Source organism: Perissodus microlepis, chromosome 11, assembly GCF_051167445.1.
Source record: "Perissodus microlepis isolate ML-2025 ecotype Zambia chromosome 11, ASM5116744v1, whole genome shotgun sequence".
In the NCBI taxonomy this organism is placed as follows: domain Eukaryota; kingdom Metazoa; phylum Chordata; class Actinopteri; order Cichliformes; family Cichlidae; genus Perissodus; species Perissodus microlepis.
Genome location: NC_140471.1, coordinates 24,329,910 through 24,353,612, shown reverse-complemented (window position 1 = coordinate 24,353,612; position 23,703 = coordinate 24,329,910). Strand labels below are relative to the sequence as shown.

The 23,703-nt window shown below is 42.6% G+C and overlaps 1 protein-coding gene across 2 annotated transcripts in view; it reads right to left on the bottom strand.

The window, feature by feature from the left end:
- The window catches only part of LOC146377951 (nectin-2), an 85,479-nt gene that overhangs the window by 41,864 nt on the left and 19,912 nt on the right, over window positions 1–23,703 (bottom strand). For both annotated transcript variants that reach the window (XM_084943482.1, XM_084943481.1), the window contains exons 2-6: window positions 13,104–13,213; window positions 11,987–12,239; window positions 6,008–6,301; window positions 5,751–5,868; window positions 4,988–5,136 (exon numbers count right to left, since the gene is read on the bottom strand). In XM_084943482.1, the coding sequence (XP_084799608.1) occupies window positions 4,988–5,136; window positions 5,751–5,868; window positions 6,008–6,301; window positions 11,987–12,239; window positions 13,104–13,213 (924 nt within the window). The remainder of the gene's footprint in view (window positions 1–4,987; window positions 5,137–5,750; window positions 5,869–6,007; window positions 6,302–11,986; window positions 12,240–13,103; window positions 13,214–23,703) is intronic.

Sequence of the window (23,703 nt, the reverse complement as noted above, 5' to 3'; positions counted from 1 at the left end):
CGCTGCCGTTGAAATCCCTGCCTAAATTCGAAAGTAGCAAATCAGCTCGATTCTTATTGTCGGTTCCATTTGAAATCCAACAGAAGCCGGCCTCTCTTGTTAACTGTACAGAGAGCTGACAGTATTACTCGTGTAACACTGATTCGTGTCAAAAGAGAGAATGGTAGTCTACTGCTGTCTACACCTGTGCTTCACTCTTTTCTTCCTCTCCTCAGTTCTGCTACCATTTTCTCCATCTCTGCCTCCACTTCACTAGCTGTCTCCTGCACACACTCCTTCAGCCCTCCAAATCCATTTTCCCTGTCCAATTTGCGTTTGTATTTCTGTCATGTGTTACTTCTCTGTGCTCTCCTCCTCTGTGCTTCACTTTCAACACATGCCTAGGGAAAGAATTAATAATGCGGGTACATTTTTCTTTTCTTTCGTACATCTTCTCACACTACTTTCCCCTTGCACACAGATTCTCCTCTCCCCCCCCCCCCCCCCCAAGCTGTGCTAAACATTCCCCTTCACACACACATGAGAGTGAGAGCTAGCCCTCGGTGTCCACTTGTAACAGGAACACAAGAAATGCATTATCACCGCCGACTCTGTGGAGCTCCACCACATGCTACGTGGTGAAAATCTCAGTGCCAAGTTTGGGCCCGATGCTGCCACACACTGCTGTCACATCAAAGGGAATTACGCTGAAAATCAAATGCAAATTCTCTCTGAATTCTACTCATCTAATTATATTTAATGCGTAACTCAAGTCAGTTCTTAAGAGTATTTTTTTCAAAGTCTGCGCTGGTAAATCCTTTTGTGGATAATACATCATGTTTTATTCTACCCTTCTGGAGACAACATTTAAAAGATTCACAAAAAGAGATGTAAAGGAGCCATCGCAGACTCCAAGTGCAGACTCAGTCACAACCTAACAAAGCACCAGTGGAATTTGAGTGAGTAACGAGAGGACATCTCAAACACATGCTGACGAATGAACCAGATGAAAAACTGCAATATGCATGCTGTGTAGATAATGTGGGGAGAAAACCAAACATGCAGTATGACACCCCCCCCCAAAAAAAAAAAAAAAAAAAAAAAAAAAAAAAAAAAAAAAAATCACATACACAGAGACACACAACATACTGTGGAAGCCAAAAAAACAGCATGGTCCTTATGAAGTCATGTCCAACACAACTGTACGCTCCAAGTGACCGCAAGTAATGAGAGAGATGGAGCAGAAGTAACGTTTGCTGCAGCCTTCCAAAAAACATGCATGGTCTCATTCACATACATACACACGTGCTCCATGGTCATCACTGCTCGGATGTTGTGCTGGGCTGCACCTAGAGCATCCCTTAGTAGTATTCTCTGTCAGTATGCTAAGTTATTGAACACAGCTGAGTGTGTCTGTGCGAGTGTGTGTCTCCAGAAATGTGTGTTTGTGTGTGCTAATTAGGGGTGGGAAGGGGGCCAGTTGCAGGCTGGAGGGAGACTTGGCTCCATCAAACCTGTTCTCTGGCTGTTTTCGCATGGCCGGAGACACACAACGACAGACGCAGACAGATACAGGCGTACACACACAGACACACTCACACACTCTACCCCACGGAGGAAAATAGCCAAGCCCCTTGCCCTTGAACTGTCTCCTTGGATGAGTCTGAAAATGGGAAAAACGCACCGAATTGGGAGGAAATCTCTTTTCCGTTTAACTGAAGAGCCCTTCAGACCATGTGGGGGATTCAATCTAGAGCATTTAACTTTTTTGAGGTTCAGCTGAGCCACCCCTTTAAGGAATGATGAGGGAAAAAACCAAGAAAAAAAATGGATGGAATCTGGGTTAGCCACACAAGAACCCCCCCTGAGAGGAGCCCAGAACGGAGGGATGGAGGGAGGGATGGAGACTACTAAGCTGTGATTAAGGAAGAGCTACTGGTATTTAAGAGTTAAGCTTAGAGAGAAAGATAGCACAAGCATGAGATGGAGAGAGGGAAAATGCTGGGGGCAGGAGTCTCTTTTCTGAGCAAGAAGATCAGCGGCAGACTTGCGGAGGCTGAAAGACAACCTGAGAGAGATAAGGAGGATGAGGAGAGAGCATATGCTAACTGAGTGGATGAGAGATGCAATGAAAGAGCAGACTGCAGTGAAATAGATGGCATCGGCGAGATAAATCGAAAGAAATGCAAGAAGAGTGAAGGCTAGGATGTGTTTGCGTGCCTGTGTGACTAAGCAGCAGGATCGAAGATGAGAGGAGGAGAGGCAAGGAGAAGAGAGGACATCCATCCCTCTTGCTGCCTCCATGTGCACAGGACAAGACCGAGGGCAGAAGGCGCGAGTAAGCACACAGACACACTAGTGTGTAAATTTGTGTGTGTCATGCAGCTGTGGGGTAAAGGGGAGTGGGGGGACCTGCTATGTAGCAGGTGCTGGCCATTTCACGCCTGTCGGCCCCTCTTAGCCCCGTTTGTCTACACACGTTCACATTAGCATCCACAGGTCTGAACTGCAATCCCATCTGAAGGCATTACACATCTTTCTTAGACTCCTTAATTTCTCTTTAATAGTACCGACCGTCTTTCTTTATGTGCACTTCTCTCCCTTTTTGCTATCTAGAAACTTCTTTTCCTTTGACACTCGCTTGTTGGTTTAGTCACCTATTAAGTGTTGGCAATTTTAGCTCGCGTCTTATCCTCCTTCTGTGCCAATGAGTAAGAGAAGAGTAGGATGGAAGGAGGAGGTGGTCGGTAGCAAGAGAATAAGACCAACTGTGGGAAGTTCAACGCGGGTAAGGAACAAGCAGACCCGAAAGAAAATGAAAGAAGAGAAAGAGGGAAGTGGGATGAAGAATGGGGGAGGAGTGAAAATGTAGGATAAAAGACAGAGCAGGAGAGGAACGGATGGTGGAATTGAGAAGAGAAGCAGCCAGGAGCTGAAGCAGCAAAGGGTGACTGATCCGCTCTGAGAGGCTTGGAGACGGACAGAAACACACGCTACGCTGAGAGATAGCGGAGGCCAACAGGGGTGGAGATAGGATGCAGTAGCACATGATTCCCATGAGAGTTTTAAATGCTGTCAGCATCGCTTTCTCTCTCCATTCCTCGTGCCCTTACTCTCTGCTTCTTTGACTGAGGATTGCATGCTGGCACTGATTTATCTTGGTGTGGCATGTTCCCCATCTTTGTAGTCTAAAAGCAGCAGCCTCTTTCTCCCTCTGCTCACTGGATCTTTGTATCTCACTTGCTTGTGTCTTGTAATACACAGCAGGAGATGGTGACATCCTTTTGTGCTACAGAAGCCATTTACACTACCTACTGTATGCAGCAGTACAGAATGGCCCCAGAGGAGTGGTGGTGACGCATGCTGTGGCACCATAAGGAGCCAAGGGACTTGACGAAAGATGTAGGGGGGAGTGAGAGAGAAACAAAAATGAAATCGGGAGAGACGGAGCAAGAGGACTAGAAAAAGAAAAAAAATGTAGAAATGAGGCCATGGAGGAGCTGGGTGGCTCTTAAGATGTAGTCACTCTCCGCCCATCATGGAAAAGGTTTACCCCGATGTCAGCAGAAAATCACTTCCGGCTAAGTGCAGGCTGAAGAGTGAAGGAGGATGTATTTTGTATGAGGTGAAACACAGAAGTGAACACTGTTGAAAGGGGTGGCTAAAACTCTCAAACAGCAGCGATTGGACTGTATGACCTGCTCTGGAAGGTTCTCTCCAAGTGCTTACACCTGAATACATGCATGCATTTCACAACCTGCAAACATGTACCCACACACACCCAAAGTATTTTAGTTCATGCATCACTGCAGCCATACTGCAGACTATTCTAAAATCCACTATATTACAAAGTGAGCCGTATCATTTTGAGTCAAATGTGTCACTTTATGTGTTGCTTGCTTTGCGTTAGTGTTTCCTGTTGTTACTGATGGCACAGAGTATGGCTGAGAAGCAGTGGTTTTTAATGGCGACAAAGAAAAAAAGAATAAGAAAAAGAAGTGAAAATATCTATGGGAACCGTCTAGTTCGTGTGCAGCTCTCACAATATTGAACTACCATGAAAAACCTTCAGGAAAAAAAAAGATTTGCAAATGCCAAAAGATGTACTAAGCAGCTGACAGACCTTGGGTATTGATAAAGCATGGAAACTTTGATAATAGAGTTTATATTAAGCGCATGCAGAGATACACAAAAAACTAACACGCACTCTTAAAAGCAGAGAGGGGAAGGGTTTTATGACGTTGAAGAACAACAACAAGAAAGAAAAAAAAGAAAAAAACACATGAAAAGCATGCACATGCAAGCTCTGATCGCTCAGATTCCCTCCAACACACACACACACACACACACACACACACACACACACACACACACACACACACACCATGGACTGAGCAGCTGGACCCCTTAGCCCTGCACTAAACACCCAAGTTAGTCCTCAGCACAGAAAATGTGTCCGTTTGTGTGTGTGAATATGTGACATGTGAGGTGCATGTAAGGTGCATCCCTAGGGAAGACATGAGAGCAGAGGACACCAGGAAATGTGTAGCCTGTGTGATGAAAGTGCACTTTGTTCCAGTTCATCGGTTCAGATATAAATGTTTTTATATACAAGCTAAGGGAAATGTTTACATGATGAATGAGACCCAAGTGAGTCCCAAGAGTGGGCTTTTTCACTTTACTTATGAAATGTTCACTGCTTTATTGATGCCTTTACTGTGTACAATTTATCAGCGTGCTGGGGCTTTTGCAAGTTGCGCAAATTACCCTTCGTATTGGTTTTAATCCATTTAGAGCCACAGAAGGGTTGATTTGCAGCGACAGGAACAATCATAATGTTAATTCATTATGTCACAGGGAAGTGCACAAATGAGATTGTTTCCGCTGAGAAACATCACACGATGCTGAAATGTGATATTTAAAATGTTATCTAACTGAAATTGTAAAGGCCACTTAAGCAGGTGCCTAATTTTAGCATGCTGCGCTGATCTGTGACACTTAAACTCACCTCTGACCAGGATCCCAAACTGTTCTTTGGTCGTCCCGATTTGGTTGTTGACCTCACAGACAAAAGTGGTGTTGACAGACTCGTCCACATTCTCTACCTTGAGTATATTTTCACTGACATGCACTGTAGATGGAAACTCTCCTGTCGTCCTAGAGGGACAAAAGCATATATCGGTATGAGAAAGAAGAGAGCAGGAAAAGACAAATAGGACATTTGACACTGGGGACAGAGAGTCGGACATTTACAGAAACGTGCTGCGTTGTACTGTTTCGTCATATTAAGCTAATCTTGATCAGCAGCGCAAAACCAATCAGTTTGCCACCCTTCCCCAAAAGGCAATCCATTATAACACACTGCTGGAGATACAATGAGGACAGCAGGGAAATCAGTATTGCTGGATCCAATCCCAAAATCTCATCCCTTCCATTTTAAACTTCCAGACTTTTTTCTTTTTTTTTTCCAGATTTTGTCACAGTTATGTTAATAGCTGATAATACAGAAAATGGAGACAGACGCACACTGTGTTTCTCATTATGCAAGGGTTAAATCTCAAGTCACAGAGTCCATTATGACAAATTATTCAACTATCTCCATAATCAGAGCACAGTTCTGTAGTTGCAATAATAAAAGCGCTGATTATAGCTCTGTGAGGACTGTGAAGCTGGTGATGAAGGGTAAGAAAGGGAAAATGTGACTAAAGAAAAATGGGAGAGACGGACAAAGAGATAAGACAATATAGATTTAAGGATGTGCCAATACTCACGACTTCCACTGGATAGTGGTTGGAGGGGGGTTTGCATTAGCCTTGCAGGTGAGCGCCACATTTGTGCGGCCGATGTACCAGTTGTTGTCATAACCTTCTATGGTTACCTGGGGAGCAACTGGGGGAAGAAAGAATGAATGGGAGGAGGAAATTTAATTAATTAATTTAAAAATAAAGAAAAACCCAATACAATGAGCTTAATTAATCGGGTTAGAATAATTGCTGATGGATGTATGTGCACTTGTGAGAGGTCTTACACTGAACTGCTAAATTCATCCTGAAGCTCTCTGGTTTCACCAGGGTCCTGTGTGATACGACACAGGTAATTTCTTTCCCGTTGTCGTTTGGCGTTGGGACCATGATGTACTCGCTGATCACCGTCAACGTGTTGTCAGTCCCCGGCTGCTGCTTCGTTGTGTAATTGCCATTGGCTGTAGTCACCCAGGAGATCTCGGCAGCGGGTTGGCCATTTGCTGACGTACAGCTTGCCACAGTGACTGGCTTAGTGCCAGCAACTACTGTTACAGGGGAGGCCGAGTTCTCGGGTTTAGCTGATGCATGGATGAACGACATGACGCAAGGGTGGAGAGTGGAGACAGGGGGAGACACAGAGTGGCAGAGAGAAGATTAAAGGATGTAGAGATAGATAAAATGGAAATAACACAGCTGAGGGAAAAGATATTGTGCACATTATTTATAAACAATCTGAGACACCAGCCGGGCAAAAGCAAATCTAAAACCCGATCTGCATGCGTCCTCTGTTGCCCTGCTCAGCCTCTCTCTGCACAGTAAACATTGAAGTAGGATCAAATAGCTATTATGTTTATTTTATGACAGGATATGTATTCTTACCACGGAGGAGTTGTCAGTGCACTTTCCAAAAAGCTTGAAAAAAGTAAATTAGTTTCTAAATGTATAACTTGTTTGAGAAATTTTACCAGCTCTGAGTAACTCAATACATGAAATTAGAGCTACGAGAATGTCATTTTCAACTCTTCACACATTTAAAATCGACATGACCACATGGAATTGCCTGTTGTTGTCAATTCTCTACCACAGAATCATGTATACCTGCAGACAAACACAATAAATAACTATGTTGCTTATTTATCATTTGTTTTGTCCATAATACAGGTATGGGCAGAACTCCTTTGTTTTGTGAACATGTGTAAAATGGCCCTAAAGGGTCAAACAGACTGCAGCTTAAGAAAACACCAGAAATGATGCAAAAGTAAACAAAATTATAAAAAATAAAAATAAAAAAAAAATCTCACAAAACAAAGCAAGTGTTTCGGGGGCGGGGGGGTTCATGACGGACCAACTGCAGAAGTGACATAAATCAAAACATGCAAAGGATTTTTCTGAGACACCCTGAAAAGAAGTGAAGTATTCATCAGTGATGTGACGGACAAAAGGATGGAAGATAACATGTTTTAATTAAACCGAGTCATTTAATACTGTACATATATTTGCTATTAGCGGTTTACTGTTAGCATGTTACTTCTGCAGCTATTCCATCACGTTCTATGTTTTTATTCAAATTCCATTGTGTTTTGTAGCTTGTGCATGTTTCCATTTGCGTTTTTTTTTTAAGTTGCATGTGGCCCATCATGCATGTGGGCATATAAGGAAGTTAGATTTGTAGTAGCGCTTATGGATATTTTCTAAAATGCAAACGTTCTGGCGACCAGCCCATGCCATACCTTGCCCTACTACATCTGGAAAATGCTCCAGACCACCCCCCATCACCCTGAAGTGCACTGAAAATGGATGGATGGATGTTCTATCATACTTTACTGTTTTATGGTTTTTCCATTATGCTTACAGATAAGTTTCCCTTTTGCTTTCTTAATCTCCAAGCTTTTATAACAAAGCTGTGACACCATGAGTGCAATGGGTTCCCGCACTGATTACAAGTCATGTTAACATATAGCCACATTAAGAGCAATTCTCTCGTCATTGTTAAAAACAAAAGCTATCTCATGATATACATCAAGATTGATTCACTGCTCAGAACCGTACTGAGATCAATTCCTTTCATCAAGGAAGCCAATCTCATTTCTAATAGTACTACTACTACTACATTAATCTAAGTCAGGTTTACTTCTTTTAAACAATTTATCCCACTTTTCCATATAAATGTCTTGCTGTATAGCCTTTTTGTTGAGTCTCACAGGGGAGAAATAGAAAGCATCACCAGCACCGATCCTCCAAGCATCAGTGATAACAGTGAGGTAAGGTATCTGTGTCGAGCCCAAAGCATACTAAATGAGAACACGTACCCCAGCCACAGCCTGTTCACCCTGCTTTCCATCTGGCAAGTGATACAGACACATTTGTTTCCCGTTTCTTTCCTTAGGCTGCAAGACTAAATTCTGAATTCACTTCAAGTCAAATAATAGACTTTCTTTTTATGACTTACTGTCATAAGAACATTGAATTTTGCTCTAGTAGTCGTGCAATAAGAATGAATTCTAAATTTAAGCACAAATTCCTCCCTACTGAGAAGACATTAAGATCTTTTATTTGTATTAAGGTAAATGTGTTTACTTTTAGTCTGCTCACACTAGTTTTGAGATAAAAGTTTTTTTTAAGACTAGAAATGTGGCTTTTCTAAAAGCTCGTTTTAGAAATTGTCGAATTGAAACTCTTCTGCTGACAGATCATTTTGTTTACTTTAAGTAATCTTTTCCCCATTTTATTCCTTTTTTTTGGTTATTGATAGCTTGAGTTTTTTGGAGTGTGTACACTCAATCTTTTGCTCCCAAGAGTTAACATTGATAAACAATTACAAGCACCAGTGCAAACACATCCAAACCCTAAATCTACTGTCACTCTCCCTCCAAACCTTAAATCCATCTGTCCCCTCTCTATTCCTATCACACACCACTGATGCACAATTTCCCTGACTGGCCAAATGCATTTCCATATACAATTTCTACAACACTACATGATCCGAGTTATCCTCACCTCCATCTTCTCTACCCTCTTCTTAATTGCCCTCTCTGATACTAGTGTGGGATCAGAGGAAAGCAGGCAGGACAGGAGCAGACAGCAGGCATGACAAGTAGCTAGATCAATATACTGCCTAGGGGGAAGCATGGGGGCATGATGCTTTGGAGAGAGGGGAGCAGGGCAGAGGCACTGGTGCTGGGCCAAGGTTAGACCAATAGTTCCATTGCATTAACAAAAACACAATTGATCTGACAATACCACTTATAATAGCAATTAAGCCCAGCTGCATATGCTTTTAACCTATATACTACCTTTGGGGGAAGGTTTGAGCTGGAGGAAAGCAGACAGAGTAAGAGGGAAGATCCTTTGCATTGATACAGTTTGCAAGTTACATATGCATGTAGGGCTGTGCGATATGACCAAAATCTCATATCCCGATATAAGAATTCTATCGTCCTGATAACGATATAAATCACAAAAATGTAATATTTTCTGTAAATTCTGTGAATCTCGACTTGTGGGAAGTGTTTCCAGCTGCGCGTCATGTAGCTGGAGTCGAGTGTTTTAACCGATGTATGAAACGATACATTTTTAGACATAAGTTGTAACGGCCGCAGTTTTCTTTGTGAGTATTTATTACACAGCGTGCTGCGGGGAACAGCCTGTTCTAACGTTTGAGTCTAATGTTTATTTATTAGCACCTGGCGGCTCTTTTTTACTTCTCATCCGTAAATAATATGCTCTGTCACGTGATTCAGTTTATTTTGAAAAGTCTCAACAGGATCTTGAGCTTTATTGTGAAAGGTTTATGTGGAACATAAACAAGCGGACACGCGATGGTGTTACCGTCGTTCTTGCTAACCAAAACGCATAAAAACAGGTGCTTGTCCGTCTGTAGTGTGGTTATATAAAATATAAGAGAAAGAGAGAACTTTAAGAAATTAATATAGCCACTACAGTGACCATCCAAACGATGAAAAAATATTGCCATAAAGAGTTTATTTTGCGACACCACGAAACAAACGATAGCGTAAAATGAAACATAGACGTTTTTATATCGTCACCCGATATATATCGTTATATTGAACAGCCCTATATGCATGGGTTCCCTACAAACAGATGAGTGACAAATTTAAGGAAAAGAACAACACACTGGCTTTAATTTGCCTTGCAAAGACACAATGAGTCTCTAGAAACTTTGGCAAAACATGAAAGTAGGTTTTTGGTTGGAAAAGCCAATTTAACTGACAGTGGAACACAGTTGGGCAATTCCTCTTTTTATAAATGGCTTGACTACTCAATTAATTCATGGTGTGAAAGTCTGTGAAAAAACCTCAAGCTTCAAATCTTTCAGAGGAAATGGTGCTGGGTTACTGTGCACCTGACGAAAAGCCGCTGGGGGAAGGTTTGAAAAATGCTTGTTGTTGAGTGGTATCCTCGTGTAATACATTTAACAGGAAACATTCAAGTCCTTGGGAGACAAAAAGCTGCAATGGCTTTGAACCCAGGAGTGCATGTTGGCAAACAGCAACGAATGCAACAAGCTGGGAAGTTACCCCTTGACAAATAGAGCTGTAAAAGCCACGACTCAGCGTGATGCACAACACACAGGGTTCAGGATCTCTTAAAATGAGTTTGTAGGGTTTCAGGAAGTCAATCCCAGAGTAGAGTAGTGCTGGTGTTGCAGATGTTTAACACTCGTGTTCACGCTAGAAGCTTTTTAGGTTCAGTAGTGCAAGAAATTTAACTAAAGATTAAAAAAAAATGCAAAAAAAAAAAAAATCTTGGATAAAGAAATCATTTTTGTAGTTTTGCCTCCGTGCACCACAGAGAGGGTTTAAAAAAAAAAAAATCAAACAATCAAGATGTGATTGAAGTGCAGACTTTCAGCTTTAATTCAAGGGGTTTCACAAAAGTATTGCAATGACTGTTTATGAACTAAAGACACTGTTATGCCCAGCCTCCATTTTCAGAGGATGAAAAAATAAATAATAGGACTTCATTTTAAACATGGGGATTGCTTCATAATATGATGAAAATCTTTCGTAGTCAATGACTGCCCCAGGTCTAGCTCTCATTAGAGTTTTATACTTAACTAAAAAGCTGCTCTGTTGGGTGAGCTCAGGTGACTGACTTAGCTATTGAAGAAAATCCCATTTCTTTGCCTTGAGAAACTCTTAGGTTGCTTTTACAGTACGCTTTGGGGCATTATCCATTTGGATTGTGAAGCGCTGTCTGATCAGTTTTACAGCGTTTGGATGAATATGAGCAGAGAGTATAGCCCCGTACTCTTCACAGTTTCTGCCATAATATTGTCTCCACTATGTTGAACAGATAATATGGTATCAGATCACAAGTTGTTTCTCTCCTCCTCTGCACTTTTCTCTTCCTATCATTTTAGCACAACTTCATCTTGGTTTTATTCTCACAAATAATCTTTTCAGGTCTGTGTTGGCTCTTTTTCTGACCAAGTCTAATCTGTTCTTCTTGTTCTAAAGTGATTTGGTGGTTTGCCCATTTCTGTAAACTCAGTATTTTCATTTATAAAGAGATTTTTGCGCTTCACAGCACAAAAAGAAAAAAAAAAAAAAGACTTTGACAATGATATACCAACCGGCTTTAGAATGTTCTTGGTGAAATGTCGTGTTGTGTTTAAGGTCTTAGGGCCCTTTTCATTTTCGGAGCTGGCCAGTGAACCCATTCTTGTTAACAATGTACCAGAGATGTGATTTGACCACTTCTGCTGAAGTTTTAAAAATGTCTGTTACTCTTACTAGTTTTATTAGAGGTGGTTGGAGGTGAAAGTCTGCACTTTAACAGCATGTTGGTTATTCGATTAAAATGTACTGTGGTGGTGTACACAGGCAAAACTACAGTACAAGAAAATTAGAGACCAAACTGTACCTGGACACTTGGATAGGTAAAATTATAATTGCAATAACAATAATCATCTTCTGGCACATCAAACACCATCCTTTTTTTATAATTTTAAATAAAATTGGCATTCTTCAAGAAATTACCTGAAATTCCAACTGGATGTTATTCATGAAGTCTTAAAAGTAAAGATGAAAGCATGAGATGGGAAAAATCCCTCTTTCTTATTAAATTCTAGCAGATCTGTTTGCTTCACAAACCACATGTCCAATTTTTTAAGTGGTTCAGAGGTTCAGCTTCTTGGAGATAAAGCATTCATGCCTCTCTGCCATTAAGCACCGAGGCTTTTTCCTTGATTCATCACATCTTTTCTTAAGCTTAGTGCGTAGAGTACATTAGTGACCTACCTAGCATGACCAGCTGGGTGGTGCCACGGACATTTCCACCAGGGTAGGTAGCAAATTCGCAGGCGTACTTCCCCTCATCAGTCATCCTAACATCAGTAATCTGGATAGAAGGGCTGTCCACCTTTGGAGGACTGGGCACGAAGCTGACTCTGCCTTTCACAGGTGAGTTAGGATAGCTGGGCTCATTCCCGGGGAGAAACACAGCTATGTTGACTGGGTCTTGGGTTGGCTCTGGCACGTACATCCATGTGACCTATGATGGCACACACAGAGAGGGTCAGTGGACGGGAAGCATAGAGAGACAATGAAAAACAGCAGACCTCATTCATCATGGCATTGATAAGCGACACCGCGACAGCATTTTAAGATATCCACGTTTTAATGTAAACTCCACAGGGTTGCGTACACGGCATCACAATTAAGTGGGGAGCAGGTATGAATATGGATGCGAGTTTTTCAGGAGAAGTACTCTCTCGACTGTTCTTAGCAGAACCATGCAGAGCTGTGCACTTCCAGCTTCATTGAAATGCAGCTAAGAAATGCACCCATTACCATATTCAATCCCCTAAAGCAAAATGTAGCTTAGCATTGTTTGTTTGGAGTAATAAAACATTAAGCCTAAATGTGACAAAAACCTATTGCTGGCCTCTGGATTATTTCTGTGAGCCATGATTTGTTAGATTAAGGTGCAATGTGGCAAATAAACAAGGCACATAGAGCCATATTCAGATTTTTCTTGGTTAATTTTATTGAAGTGAATTGCTTTTTACACCTCAGACACAGTTTTACGGACCCGCAGAATCAAATCAGTGAGTAAATGACTACTTTATTTACAGGAAAATTGTCATAATTTGAGTTAAATATCAAATCCACTTCAAGTCGGATACCTGCTGGCTTCAAGTGTAAAAGCAAATTGTAACTGCAGTCCCAATTTCACTAAATTGTATTGTGTCAAATCAGCATAATGAGCTCCAGTTTTGGGATGACACAGACATTTTTATTTGAATTTCACACAACAAATCTAGTTTGCAGTTGAGAGAGAGTATAGTGGTGCAAAGAGGTAATCAAATACTAACCAAAGGGAAACACAGATGCATCATGGGATTGTATATCTTACCATTGAAAGCTGTACCCCAGTGGGATCAGCGAAGGCACAGCGCAGGTTGACTGTCTGGCCAGGATACGATGTCACCTCTTGGTCTACTTTTACACGCTGACCTGAAGCTCCTGAACAAAACAAAGACAGAGACAAAAAAAAAACCAAAAAAAAAAACGCATTAATCTCAATGTTTCCCTTTAAACACAAACTACAGGAGAAAGCAAAGAAAAGGAACGGTCTTGGTACAAAGCAAAGATAAATGAGGACACTATGGAAGTGTGTGTGATACACAGGACAGCATTACTGAACTCAGGCAAGTAGGCCAAGAGTCTGGTACCTCTCCATGACAGTGCGTGCGTGGACAGATTGGTGGTGGTGGTGGTGGTGGTGGTGGTGGTGGGGGGGGGGGGGGGGGGGGGGGGAGTTGTGTGTTGGGGAAGAGAGAAAAAAGGAAAAAAAAAAAAAAAACGAGGAGGAGGAAAGCCAGTTCTTTTTTACCCATAGGTCATAAATCATGTGGATGGGTTATGCTTTTCTATAGCCTGCCATTTTCTGTGCCGACACATTCCTGTGTAACAGCAAAGAGTCAAAATAAATATGCTTTTCTTAGTGCGTTTTGTCAGTGGGTGTGTGAGAAACAGAACGAGCGAAGGAGCTTTAGAACGACAATCTGTGCAAGTGTGTGTGTGTCCGTCTCTGTGTGTGTAATCCAGGTTTCTGTGAAAAATGTAATTACTTGTATGAGTAAGCGCGCATTAGTGTATGTCAGCAAGATGGCACCTGTTTTAAGTAAGAGTGGATTACCGGCGGATACACAACTTCAAATGTCTGCAGCCAGGCCTACATTTCCATAAGAGTGTGTGCGCTCGCAGTGTGTTTACCGGGAAGCTACAGACACACGCACACATAGAATGAGCAAAACACAATTTCCCCTAAAGACAAACAATTACTTGAAAAACTAGTTCCACTAGTTTGTGCTGAGCTCAAGCTGTTGTGTTGAAACTAATATGATCTGCTGCACTGGCAGAACACACACACACACACACACAAAAAAAAAGGCACCCACACACAAACGAAACCCGTACGCAAGAGATAAGAGGAAAGGGCAACGCTGTCTTTCTCGTTTGACGAGCAATAAACACCACACCTTCTCTTCTCAAGGGAGACCTGAGATATCAATACAGAGAAAGAGAAGAGGCAGGAATGAGTGAAGAACCGAGTGGGAAAGTGGAAGCCTTTCCTAGAATAACACCAGCTCTCCCAGGACCAGCCCAATTTACAACCACAAAACAACCCCCTTGTAGCCAGAGGAACCTCTGGACAACCACTAAACAGCCCGTGGGATCAGCAGCAAGCCTTATTGGGCTGAAAAGATGGACAAGTTGTTGTTTTTTTTAAATTTCATTTTGCTTGAAGACTCATGCACGAGCATAGCTATGCAAGTCGACACACGGCGAGCATGCGCGCACACACACACACACACACACACACACACACACACACACACGGGCATCAAATTACTGCTTTATTGTCAAGCACCTGGCCTGTAATGTTTCAAATGTCTAGAGCATTATGTAAAGATCACGCTACACTCCTTTGTCAGCCTACTTAAACAAGTCAGATTAATACAGATTAGGTTTGGGAGTGGGAGCCTGACTGTGGTTCTAAAAATGATGTAGCAGAGGAGGAGAAAAGAGGAGAAAAGGTTATTGAATACCTTGATTACTAGTCTTGATTGTAGTATAAGGACCAAGCGGCATGTCAGAGGTCATTACAGCGTGGGATTGACGATAACTTACTCCTCATTTCGTTTATGTGCAAATTCATACACACACACATATCTATTACGTCCACACAAAAATGTGGGGGCAAACTGAGCCGGGCCTGTTGCCTGTCATTTGGAGGCAATAAGAGGAGAGCCACCACGGGTCAACTCCTGCCAGAGCTCAGATGAGAGACAGGGCCAGCCTTATGAGACTTCCTACAGCCACGGGGAAATGAATATTACACACAAGACATACAGAGACTTGCACAACCTCATTCTTAGTGATAGTCCCCAAAGCCCAGCCCAAAGGCTCAGACTCTGTGTCATTAGAACAGCAGACGGGGAGAAAGAAAAGTCAGTGTGTGCATGTTCATCTACACAAACAGACTTTTGGAAATGATGAGACAAGGCAGCATTAAAAAAAAAAAAAAAAAAAAAAAAGTAATCGAGACACATTTTGAGTGCATCAGTCACATTAAAACACAAGACAGAGAGATTGGAGGCGGAGGGGGACAAGAACTAAGGGAATTAGTGAATAGAAGACAGTTCAAGGGTAAGAGTGAGAAGAATAGGGGAGAGACTGAGGGAGAGAAAGAGGGTTGGAGGGGAGGAGAGTAAGAACAGAAGCCTTATGTCACTGCTGCTCTACTTTACAGTAGTTCTTCTGCCTGCAGGTGACATACAAGCATCACCAAATGCACATGAACAAACAAAACACATGCACACACAAACTGCCCTCCTCAACATCCTTAAGTAGTCAGATGTCGGCATCCTAAGTACTGTCACCTATCATTATGTCTTTTAACACCCACATGATGTGCACGCACAGACACACACATTATTGCTGATGGCACTGTGACAGCCCTGCCATATTAACACAGTCCTCTCTGATCCTCTGCCTGGTCACGCTGACATTTCCCACCGTCCATCAGTGAAGAGGGAAATGAATCAGAGAGGAAGAAGGAGAGGAAGTATGCTGGGAGGACGGAAGGATGAAAGGAGGAGACGAGAGACAGGCTGGGAATGCCAAAGTGATGGAGGATGAGAGCGGAGGAGGGGAGGCGAAGTGCAAGAAAAGTGGGGATGAAAGGGTGTGAAGAGAATGCGATGCCAGGAATAGAGAATGAAAGAGGGAGCGAAGAGAGAGTGTGGCGAGAGAAGAGGAGAGGAGGAGGATCTTAAAGGGGAGACAGTGTGAGCTATGAACAAGGTTAATAGGAGACAGCTGAGGGACAAAGAAAAAAAAAAAAGACGTTTAGCAGACGAAATAAGAAGAGAGAGGGGGTTAGCAGAGGGAAAGAGGCCATGGGAGATGCAGTGGGACCAACTAAAAATGGAGAGGTGGGGGCGCAGGTAGTGAGAAACAGAGCGAGAAGAGGCAGACGAGGGGAGAAGAACGGGAGGCGTGGACCTGTGAGATGCCGGGTAGACTCCACACCTGACCTTGTGAGAAGCACTGTGGATGTGAACAGAGAGCGAAAGTGAAAACTACAGTGAAACAGTATGTATAAACGAACTGAAGAGGGGGGAAGAGCGAGCACGAGCGAATAAAAGCCAAATCCTAATTTTCTCTGCAGCCCATTTGAGCCAGTCGTGGCTTATAAAACGAACATACGCTTATCAGCCTGTGTCCGCCCGCCTCGCTGCCTGGCTGGCTGACGCCTAATGGCATTCATGTCCTCCATGTCTGATCCTCACTATAGTGGAGAAAAGCAGAGTGTCAGAGGGGACGGGAGTGCAGGCCATCAACTAAAATATCCAATAGCCTTCAGAGCTCAGTGACGCTGTCATTTCATCAAACTAGGGGCTATGCCCTGTCAGGCTACAATGAAGCTTCCCCATTCTCCATGTTCCTGAAGATTGCTTCCCACTGGTCCACTGTGTGCATGTTTGTGCGTTTGTGTGGGAGACAGAGAATGTGGGTGGCTTTTCCTTTGGCCTTTCTAACACATTCCTGTCTCAGTAACCACTCTGGGCTTTCATATTTCGTCAAGGCCTTTATGAATTTCTCCATTTCCATTATTCTCCCGTGGTTGTTATTGTTTTGCCCAGGCTTTCCACTCCTTCAGCATAATAGCTTTGATATGGGAAACAGGGAGCGTCATCACTTTTCTGTCCTGACAGAATCTGTCGCCGCATGTGCCTTCTCTGATTTGATTTTCCTTTTAAATACTTTCTCCCACTCCCCGTCGCAGGTAAACTGAAGATAGATCCACAGCCGTTTTCACAAATCAAGTTTGGGACATTTGCCACAGTTACCCTTTCTTACACTTCACTTCAAATATGTTTGCACCACTGAAAAGGGAGGGAGAGGTGACGGAGATGCCTGAAAAGAGTGTTCTGGAGCTAACGCACATCGCACCACATGATAAAGGTTCTATTCTAATTCTATATTAGGCAAGAACAACCAGTGTTAAAAGTCTAAAATTAACAGACTGTAATCCTCACTCTGGGGAAGAGACTGGGAATCACTCTTTTATATGTAACGTGAATGTTACTTTCCTTACTTAAAAAACAAAAAAAGTATATGATAATGTATACGATTTATTAAAAGGAGACAAATCTCTTGCAAAAATATACAGAGCTACCCACTGTGGCGAACGCTTGTGACAAGCCGAAAGTAGCTTTAGTGAAATAATAAATGTCAATGTTATTCTTTCAATTTATTTGCATTAGTGTCACTGCAGCTCAATTTGAGCCTTAAGACCACTACACACTGCTGTCCTTTTCCTTCTCTTAGTCTAAGTGCCCCTCCTGAGTGCATTCAAGCAAGTGTTACACCAAACATAAGAGGGAAAAAGCAAGAGAGACGCTTTGATGAGTTCTTCTCTTTGGTCATCTCAAGCGATCTGAGTTTTCAGTTGTGTCAAAGACGTACCGAGAAAAGCTGCTATTGTGACTGGATGAAAAGCCTCCCTACATGCCATATTTGCTCACCTGGTGGCAAATTATCACCCTATCTGATCCAGCTTCTTAAGTCAGGATCAGACCAGTATCATATCCAATAAAGCAACCAGTGGATCCCTACAATAGACTGGACGTGTGTAAAAATGACTCACACTACCACATTGTTTGACCACATTACTAAACAATATCCAGAAGAGGTTTGGGGCATTCAAACTTCCTGAAAAACAAGAAACTTAGCGGTTTACAAAATAGTTAAGCACCATCCATCAGATCGTTTTGCCTCTTCATTGTTCAGAGATCTGGGTTATATTTCTCAGTGCAACAGCGTCTTCAAGTTTTTGCGCTGGCCTTGGCTTCTGAATGGGCGCGCTGCCAAATACCAGCTTTCTGAAGTTGCTGTTGTGTAATTTTGTTTTTTGAGACACTGGCACAGAAACACGGATTCAATTCTACATTTATTACTGAGGCTGTTTTGTACAGTGAAGTTTATAACATCAGGGCAGTGAGATTTGAGAGTGAGAAACTGTTACAATTAAGCTAATGACCAGATTCAAAGTGGCTTTCATGTATTTCATGCATGTGAGGTTGTGCACTATTTACCTTTGTTTTATACAGTAACATGGTTTTGATATGGGTTGATGTACATATGTACACTATGAGCTTGAGCCTGGGGATGCAACATGATAACAAACCATTTCATTTCTATTCCTCACCAGGAGCTCTATCTCTTGGCCAAGATTCAGCCTCACAAAATCTTCCCTTTATTGTTTGAGATGAAAGACTGTAATATTTCAGTTTTTGTCACTGGGAACCAACTGTTCATCTTCTTCAAACTCTGTTTGAGTGGCAAAAACTCATAAGCAGAGACAGTCGAACGTGTATTAAGCGGACAGATGCCATCTGAAGTTTTAGCTAAAATGACCTGCCAGTGTAGCTGCCCTTATAACTGATTTCTGTGTGGTGCTCCCATTGTTGTGTCCATAACAAAATGGCAACACTGCAGTGGATGTGTGTCATGTCCTAACTGCTTCTGGTCTGTTTTAATAGCTGTTATCTGCTGGAGCCTGGAACAGCACCAACGCAAACCTGCTGTCTGCCGCTGCTGTCAGACATCACTGCCTTCTCTGCCTTATGGTCGCATAGTTAAATGAACGCGGCCACACATACAGCCACGCAAATCTACAATGAACGTCCACACGTTGCGCGCAAACACACACACACACACACACACTTTGGTATGCAGGGAGCATTGTCTGGACGGCTTAGCTTTGACAGGCGAGGCAGTTTGACAAGCCAAGAATAAAACTAGGAAATGAAGACTTGAGATGTATCTCGTCTTCTCATTGACCTTTCCACTGGGCTTACTATAAGGAGCCAATCGATAGCACATGAGAAAGCTACATTTAGAAGTAGCCACTGTGCATTATGGACATCTCCAATGACATCCTAATATTCTATTCATGCTGCTTTTCTAGTGGGAAGTCCCGAGTCAAAGACACCAGTGTTAAAAGAAAAGAAAAAGGAGGCACACTTCAAAGACTTTAAGGATATCACAAGAGATCGACATTTAAAAAAAAACTCCACTAACTTGTAAATTTAACACAGAAAAACATTTGGTGTTACAGCAAGGTTGCATGCCGGAGACAGGAGGTAAAACCAACCTCTGTGATGCAACAGGAGTAGGGGGGAAAAAATGCAAGAAGAAGAGAGTACTAGATTTCACTTTGTTCACAGTGACATGATGAAATATTTGATAACTGACTCTGAACATTGACTGTGGAAAGAAAAAGAGGAAGGAAAGCAGAAACACATGAAATGTAACAGAAGAGGAGAGAAGGAAAAAAAATGGGGGTTTGGAGGGAGGGACAGATAGACACGAACAGGCTTCAAAGTGCCAAGGAGAAATGAACAGCTGGAGGAGAAATCTGCACCGGGAAGTGTGTATGTGTGTGTGTTTAGTAAGCGAGTGCGTACACACATGCATTTGTATACTGATGCATATTCCTATTTAGTTGCCTGTTTATAACAAACATGCCCTAGGACTTGAGCGAATATCATTTGCAAAAATAAGCATTTGCCAATTCAATTAAGTGTATCGTCTTAATGAAAGAGACCCAGCAGGGAAGTATAAAAACCGAAAAATAAATATATATATTTATACAATTTATACACTTTTAAAACTGTGTGCATTTTAGTTCAGAAACCCCAAACCTCCACATACACAGCTGGACCGTGACCTTAGTCTTGCCTTGAGACTGGTTTATGCACTATGCATGAGTTCAGGAGTAAGAGGAACTAGCAGTGTAGAAGTATTCACGGTGGGATCTCCAAACCATTAAACTGCATGGGCTTTAAAATGAAATTACATACACAATAGCTCATGCATGCATGTCTCTATGGACCCTTCTCTCCCTCTTTATCTCTCCCTTTCTCACACTCCATCCTCCTTTCTCAGTTATGTACATAACAAAGAATGTTTCGGGTCAAGCGAGCTACGCCAGGAGAACCGGTTTGAAATACGAATCATGTGTGTCGGGATGAAATTGGAAAAACAGGAGTTAGTCATTAGAAATGATAGTAGAGGTATTTTTCGCTTTATTGCACCGTATCACACCTTGCAACAGGAGGATGAACCTTACACAACACATTGAATCACTTAGCATCTGCCAAAGCGCCACATACAGGAAGCAGAAAAAAAGAAAAAGAGCTGTGTGGTTGTGGTGAGGAAAAGTCCCCCAAAAAACATTTCCATACACACAACTACTATGTAAAGCAAAACCATATTTAGACAGGCAGAAACAAAAACGCACATGAATGTGTGTACGCATACACGCAGGGTGGACAGGCACTCTTCCACAGGGTGAATAATTCATCCACGGTTAAGAACGAAAGCAGTGTGCTCTCCTCCGCCTCTCTTCATTATTGATAAATAAGAACATCTACACTGTACCTGACCCGGAGGGGGTGGGGGGTGGGGGGGGTGATCCAGAGCGAGAGAAAGAGAGAGTGAGTGAGAGAGGTGGTCAAAGAGAGAATGACTCCGGGACACAAAGAAATAAAACAGCTGTATAAAGCAGAGGTGTATAAGGCATAAAACACAAAAAGGAAAATGGCAAAAGCCATAAGGCACAAGCTTGGTTTTATGGTACCACATGTTTTCATTTGGCGCTGGGCCCGTTTAGGGTCAGTAAAGTCTGGCTTGTAACAGGCAGTTTACTGTGGACAGAAAGGACAGTCCTCCTGAGCCAAACAAGCTGCTTCTATACTCCCTTGCGAGCGCTATTGCTTCAACTGAATAAGTGACTGAATAACTTACTGGCTGGATGGCTGACAGACACCCAGCTCCCCGCGGCTCCTGGCTCGGCTTTGTCTGTTCAGGCCGTGCACATCATTCTACCTCCACCACTCTTGCCTTCACTCTGCATTGCATCGCTCACTTTGTTTTTTTCCTCCCCATCCTTTTCTTAGTGCTATAGCACTGTCCTGTCTTTTCACTTTGGAATAAATCCTTTTCATCCCTCTGGCTCATTCTGCTCTTCCTCGGCTATTTTTTTCCCTATTCCGCCAGTTCTTTTTCTGTCTGACTTCTTCATCCCAACCCTGTGTGCCATCACTTCTCATGGTAATTGTAGTGGGCATGTTTTTTTTTTATCCTGGCATGCAATACTGGGTCTTTGTGCTGGGTGACCACAGTGACAGATCTGCAGTCAGAGCCTGAGCATAAAATGTAAATCAGAGGAGTTGGGGGGAGGGGGGGGATCACTTTTCAGACAGGTCTAGTATCAGTATCTAGAAAATATCTTGATCTATTCCCCATTATGTATGTTGCCCTCTCCCAAAAAGAGAAAAAAAAAAATCTATCAGACATCACTGTGTGAATGACTTTGGAAGCGTAAATCCAGACAGAGTATGGCAGCATCGCTTCAGAAACAGCCTGATCCTCTAATTCATGGGTAAGACAGAAGTGCACAGCTAAAACAAAGTGCTAGGTACTTCTTCAAATGTCCAAGGCAGGCTGTGCATGTGTCACCTCATCCATCACCGTGTAGATGCCTGTATACATCGGTCCATGGGCATGTCAGCTGCTAACATAATGTGATTATGCCTCCTATTTTCACCTCCCTAACAACACTTGGAGGTGAGAGTCTTCCAAGGAGTCAGGAGAGGATATTTCAAGCTGGGTGTGATCCAGTCCCTGAATTATAAACAAAGCTACACGTTAAAGCGCGAGGAAAACCATGACAACCCCGCCCACGCACCGAAACACAGCTGCGTTTCCAGGTTTTTAGTTGCCAGCATTCACCTTTACCTCCCCTTGGGTAGGATGGGGTGGGGGGTTCATTTCCCAGCTTCGCTTCCCACTTCCACTTAGCCTGCTACTGATGAGCGCATTGGTCAACAAAGCTGTCAGCCAACAGCTTATTCATAGTCAAGGGGGTGAGAGACCAACCTAATTTATGCCACACATTAAAGGATTAAAATGCAGTACTGTGATATGAGGGACTGCCATTAGCACAGTCAATCTGTCAGGAGGATCACTCAGCGTGTTACCAAATCAATGCCGGCCATATGGAAGACAGAAGGTCAAGCACCAGACGCAAACAAACAAGGGGGAGTGTACCAATATTATGATAATCTGATGACTGTGTCCATCACAACGCACAGCAAAAACCAGCTGGATTGAATTACTGATGGGAATTTTGTGTAGGAGCACAGGGAAAAAAAAAAGTCTGCAGGGAAAGATTTGAGAGGACAGGCAAGTCAGGCTCCCAAATTTCTACACCCCCATATGCTTTTAAGTGTGTCTCCTCTTGCAAAAGTTTTGCTAAAAATCAGAGCAAAAGTTATATTTAATAAGCTTTGGACTCGTTTTACTACAAGACTGCAATGTGCTGCTCAAAGGTATGGATAACTGATTAGACCACCAGCACTTTTTCCAAAGTGAAACGAGGACCCATTAAAAGCAGATTTTTTTTTCCCCTATAAAGATTCATCAGAGCTACAGTGTGGTGGGAAGACTGCGACAATTAGTAAACATCGAGAACGAAGGATGTCGCAAAGCAGAACAAAACGATACGAGGAGAAGACAAAGATAACCAAAGCAATTAAAAGTAGAACGAAGCCATTCTTTGTATGTTACTTCTGCTGCATTGTATGGATCAGAGTTGCCGTCTCTCAGGGCTGCGGTGAGCCATCGGGGCAGAGGTGAACAGCCTATTGTCTTCAAGGCTCAATAGGAGGCAGGTGAGATGAAATGCTGCACACAAATACATTCCTGCTATCAGTTTTCCCGTAAAGGAGGGTGAGGGAGGTGTTACTGATGAGGAAAGGAATGAGACTGTAGCAGAAAGGAAAAGAGAAAGAAGTTTTGCTCTGTAAAATCTATAAAAAGGCACTCTGGAGCAAGAGAGTGATAAACAGGTGGGGATTTTTGATGAGGTTATATTCAGGGTTGTTTTCTGGCACTCCATCTCTTTCCTTTGTACTGAACGTTGAGATCAACTTTGCTTATTCTCCAGTCACTATGACAACTTGCCTTGGGTACACGGTGTATTGTTTTGACGCTGATAGATGAATGAATGAAGAGCTAATAGACAGAGAGACATAGAGCTCAAGGAGACGGATCAAACGGGAGGGGGGGGGACATAACCTGATATTTCTCCTCGAGTCAGTCTGTTAAATAAAATTTAACAAAATCCACTGAGAAGCTGTGGCTGGCTGGAAGCGAGCAAACACACGAGGTTAAAAATATATATAAAAAGTGGGTACTTCTGAGTAAAGCCGGAAACTATAAAATTCAACAAAAATAAATGAATAAAACTATGACCTTCCACTAAAAAGACAAAACATGCATGCGATTCAAATAGCACACGCATGACACAGTTAAAGCTTTGAAATAAATAAAGTAGCAACATCCTGATGAGAGCAGCAGCTCTCACATGATTC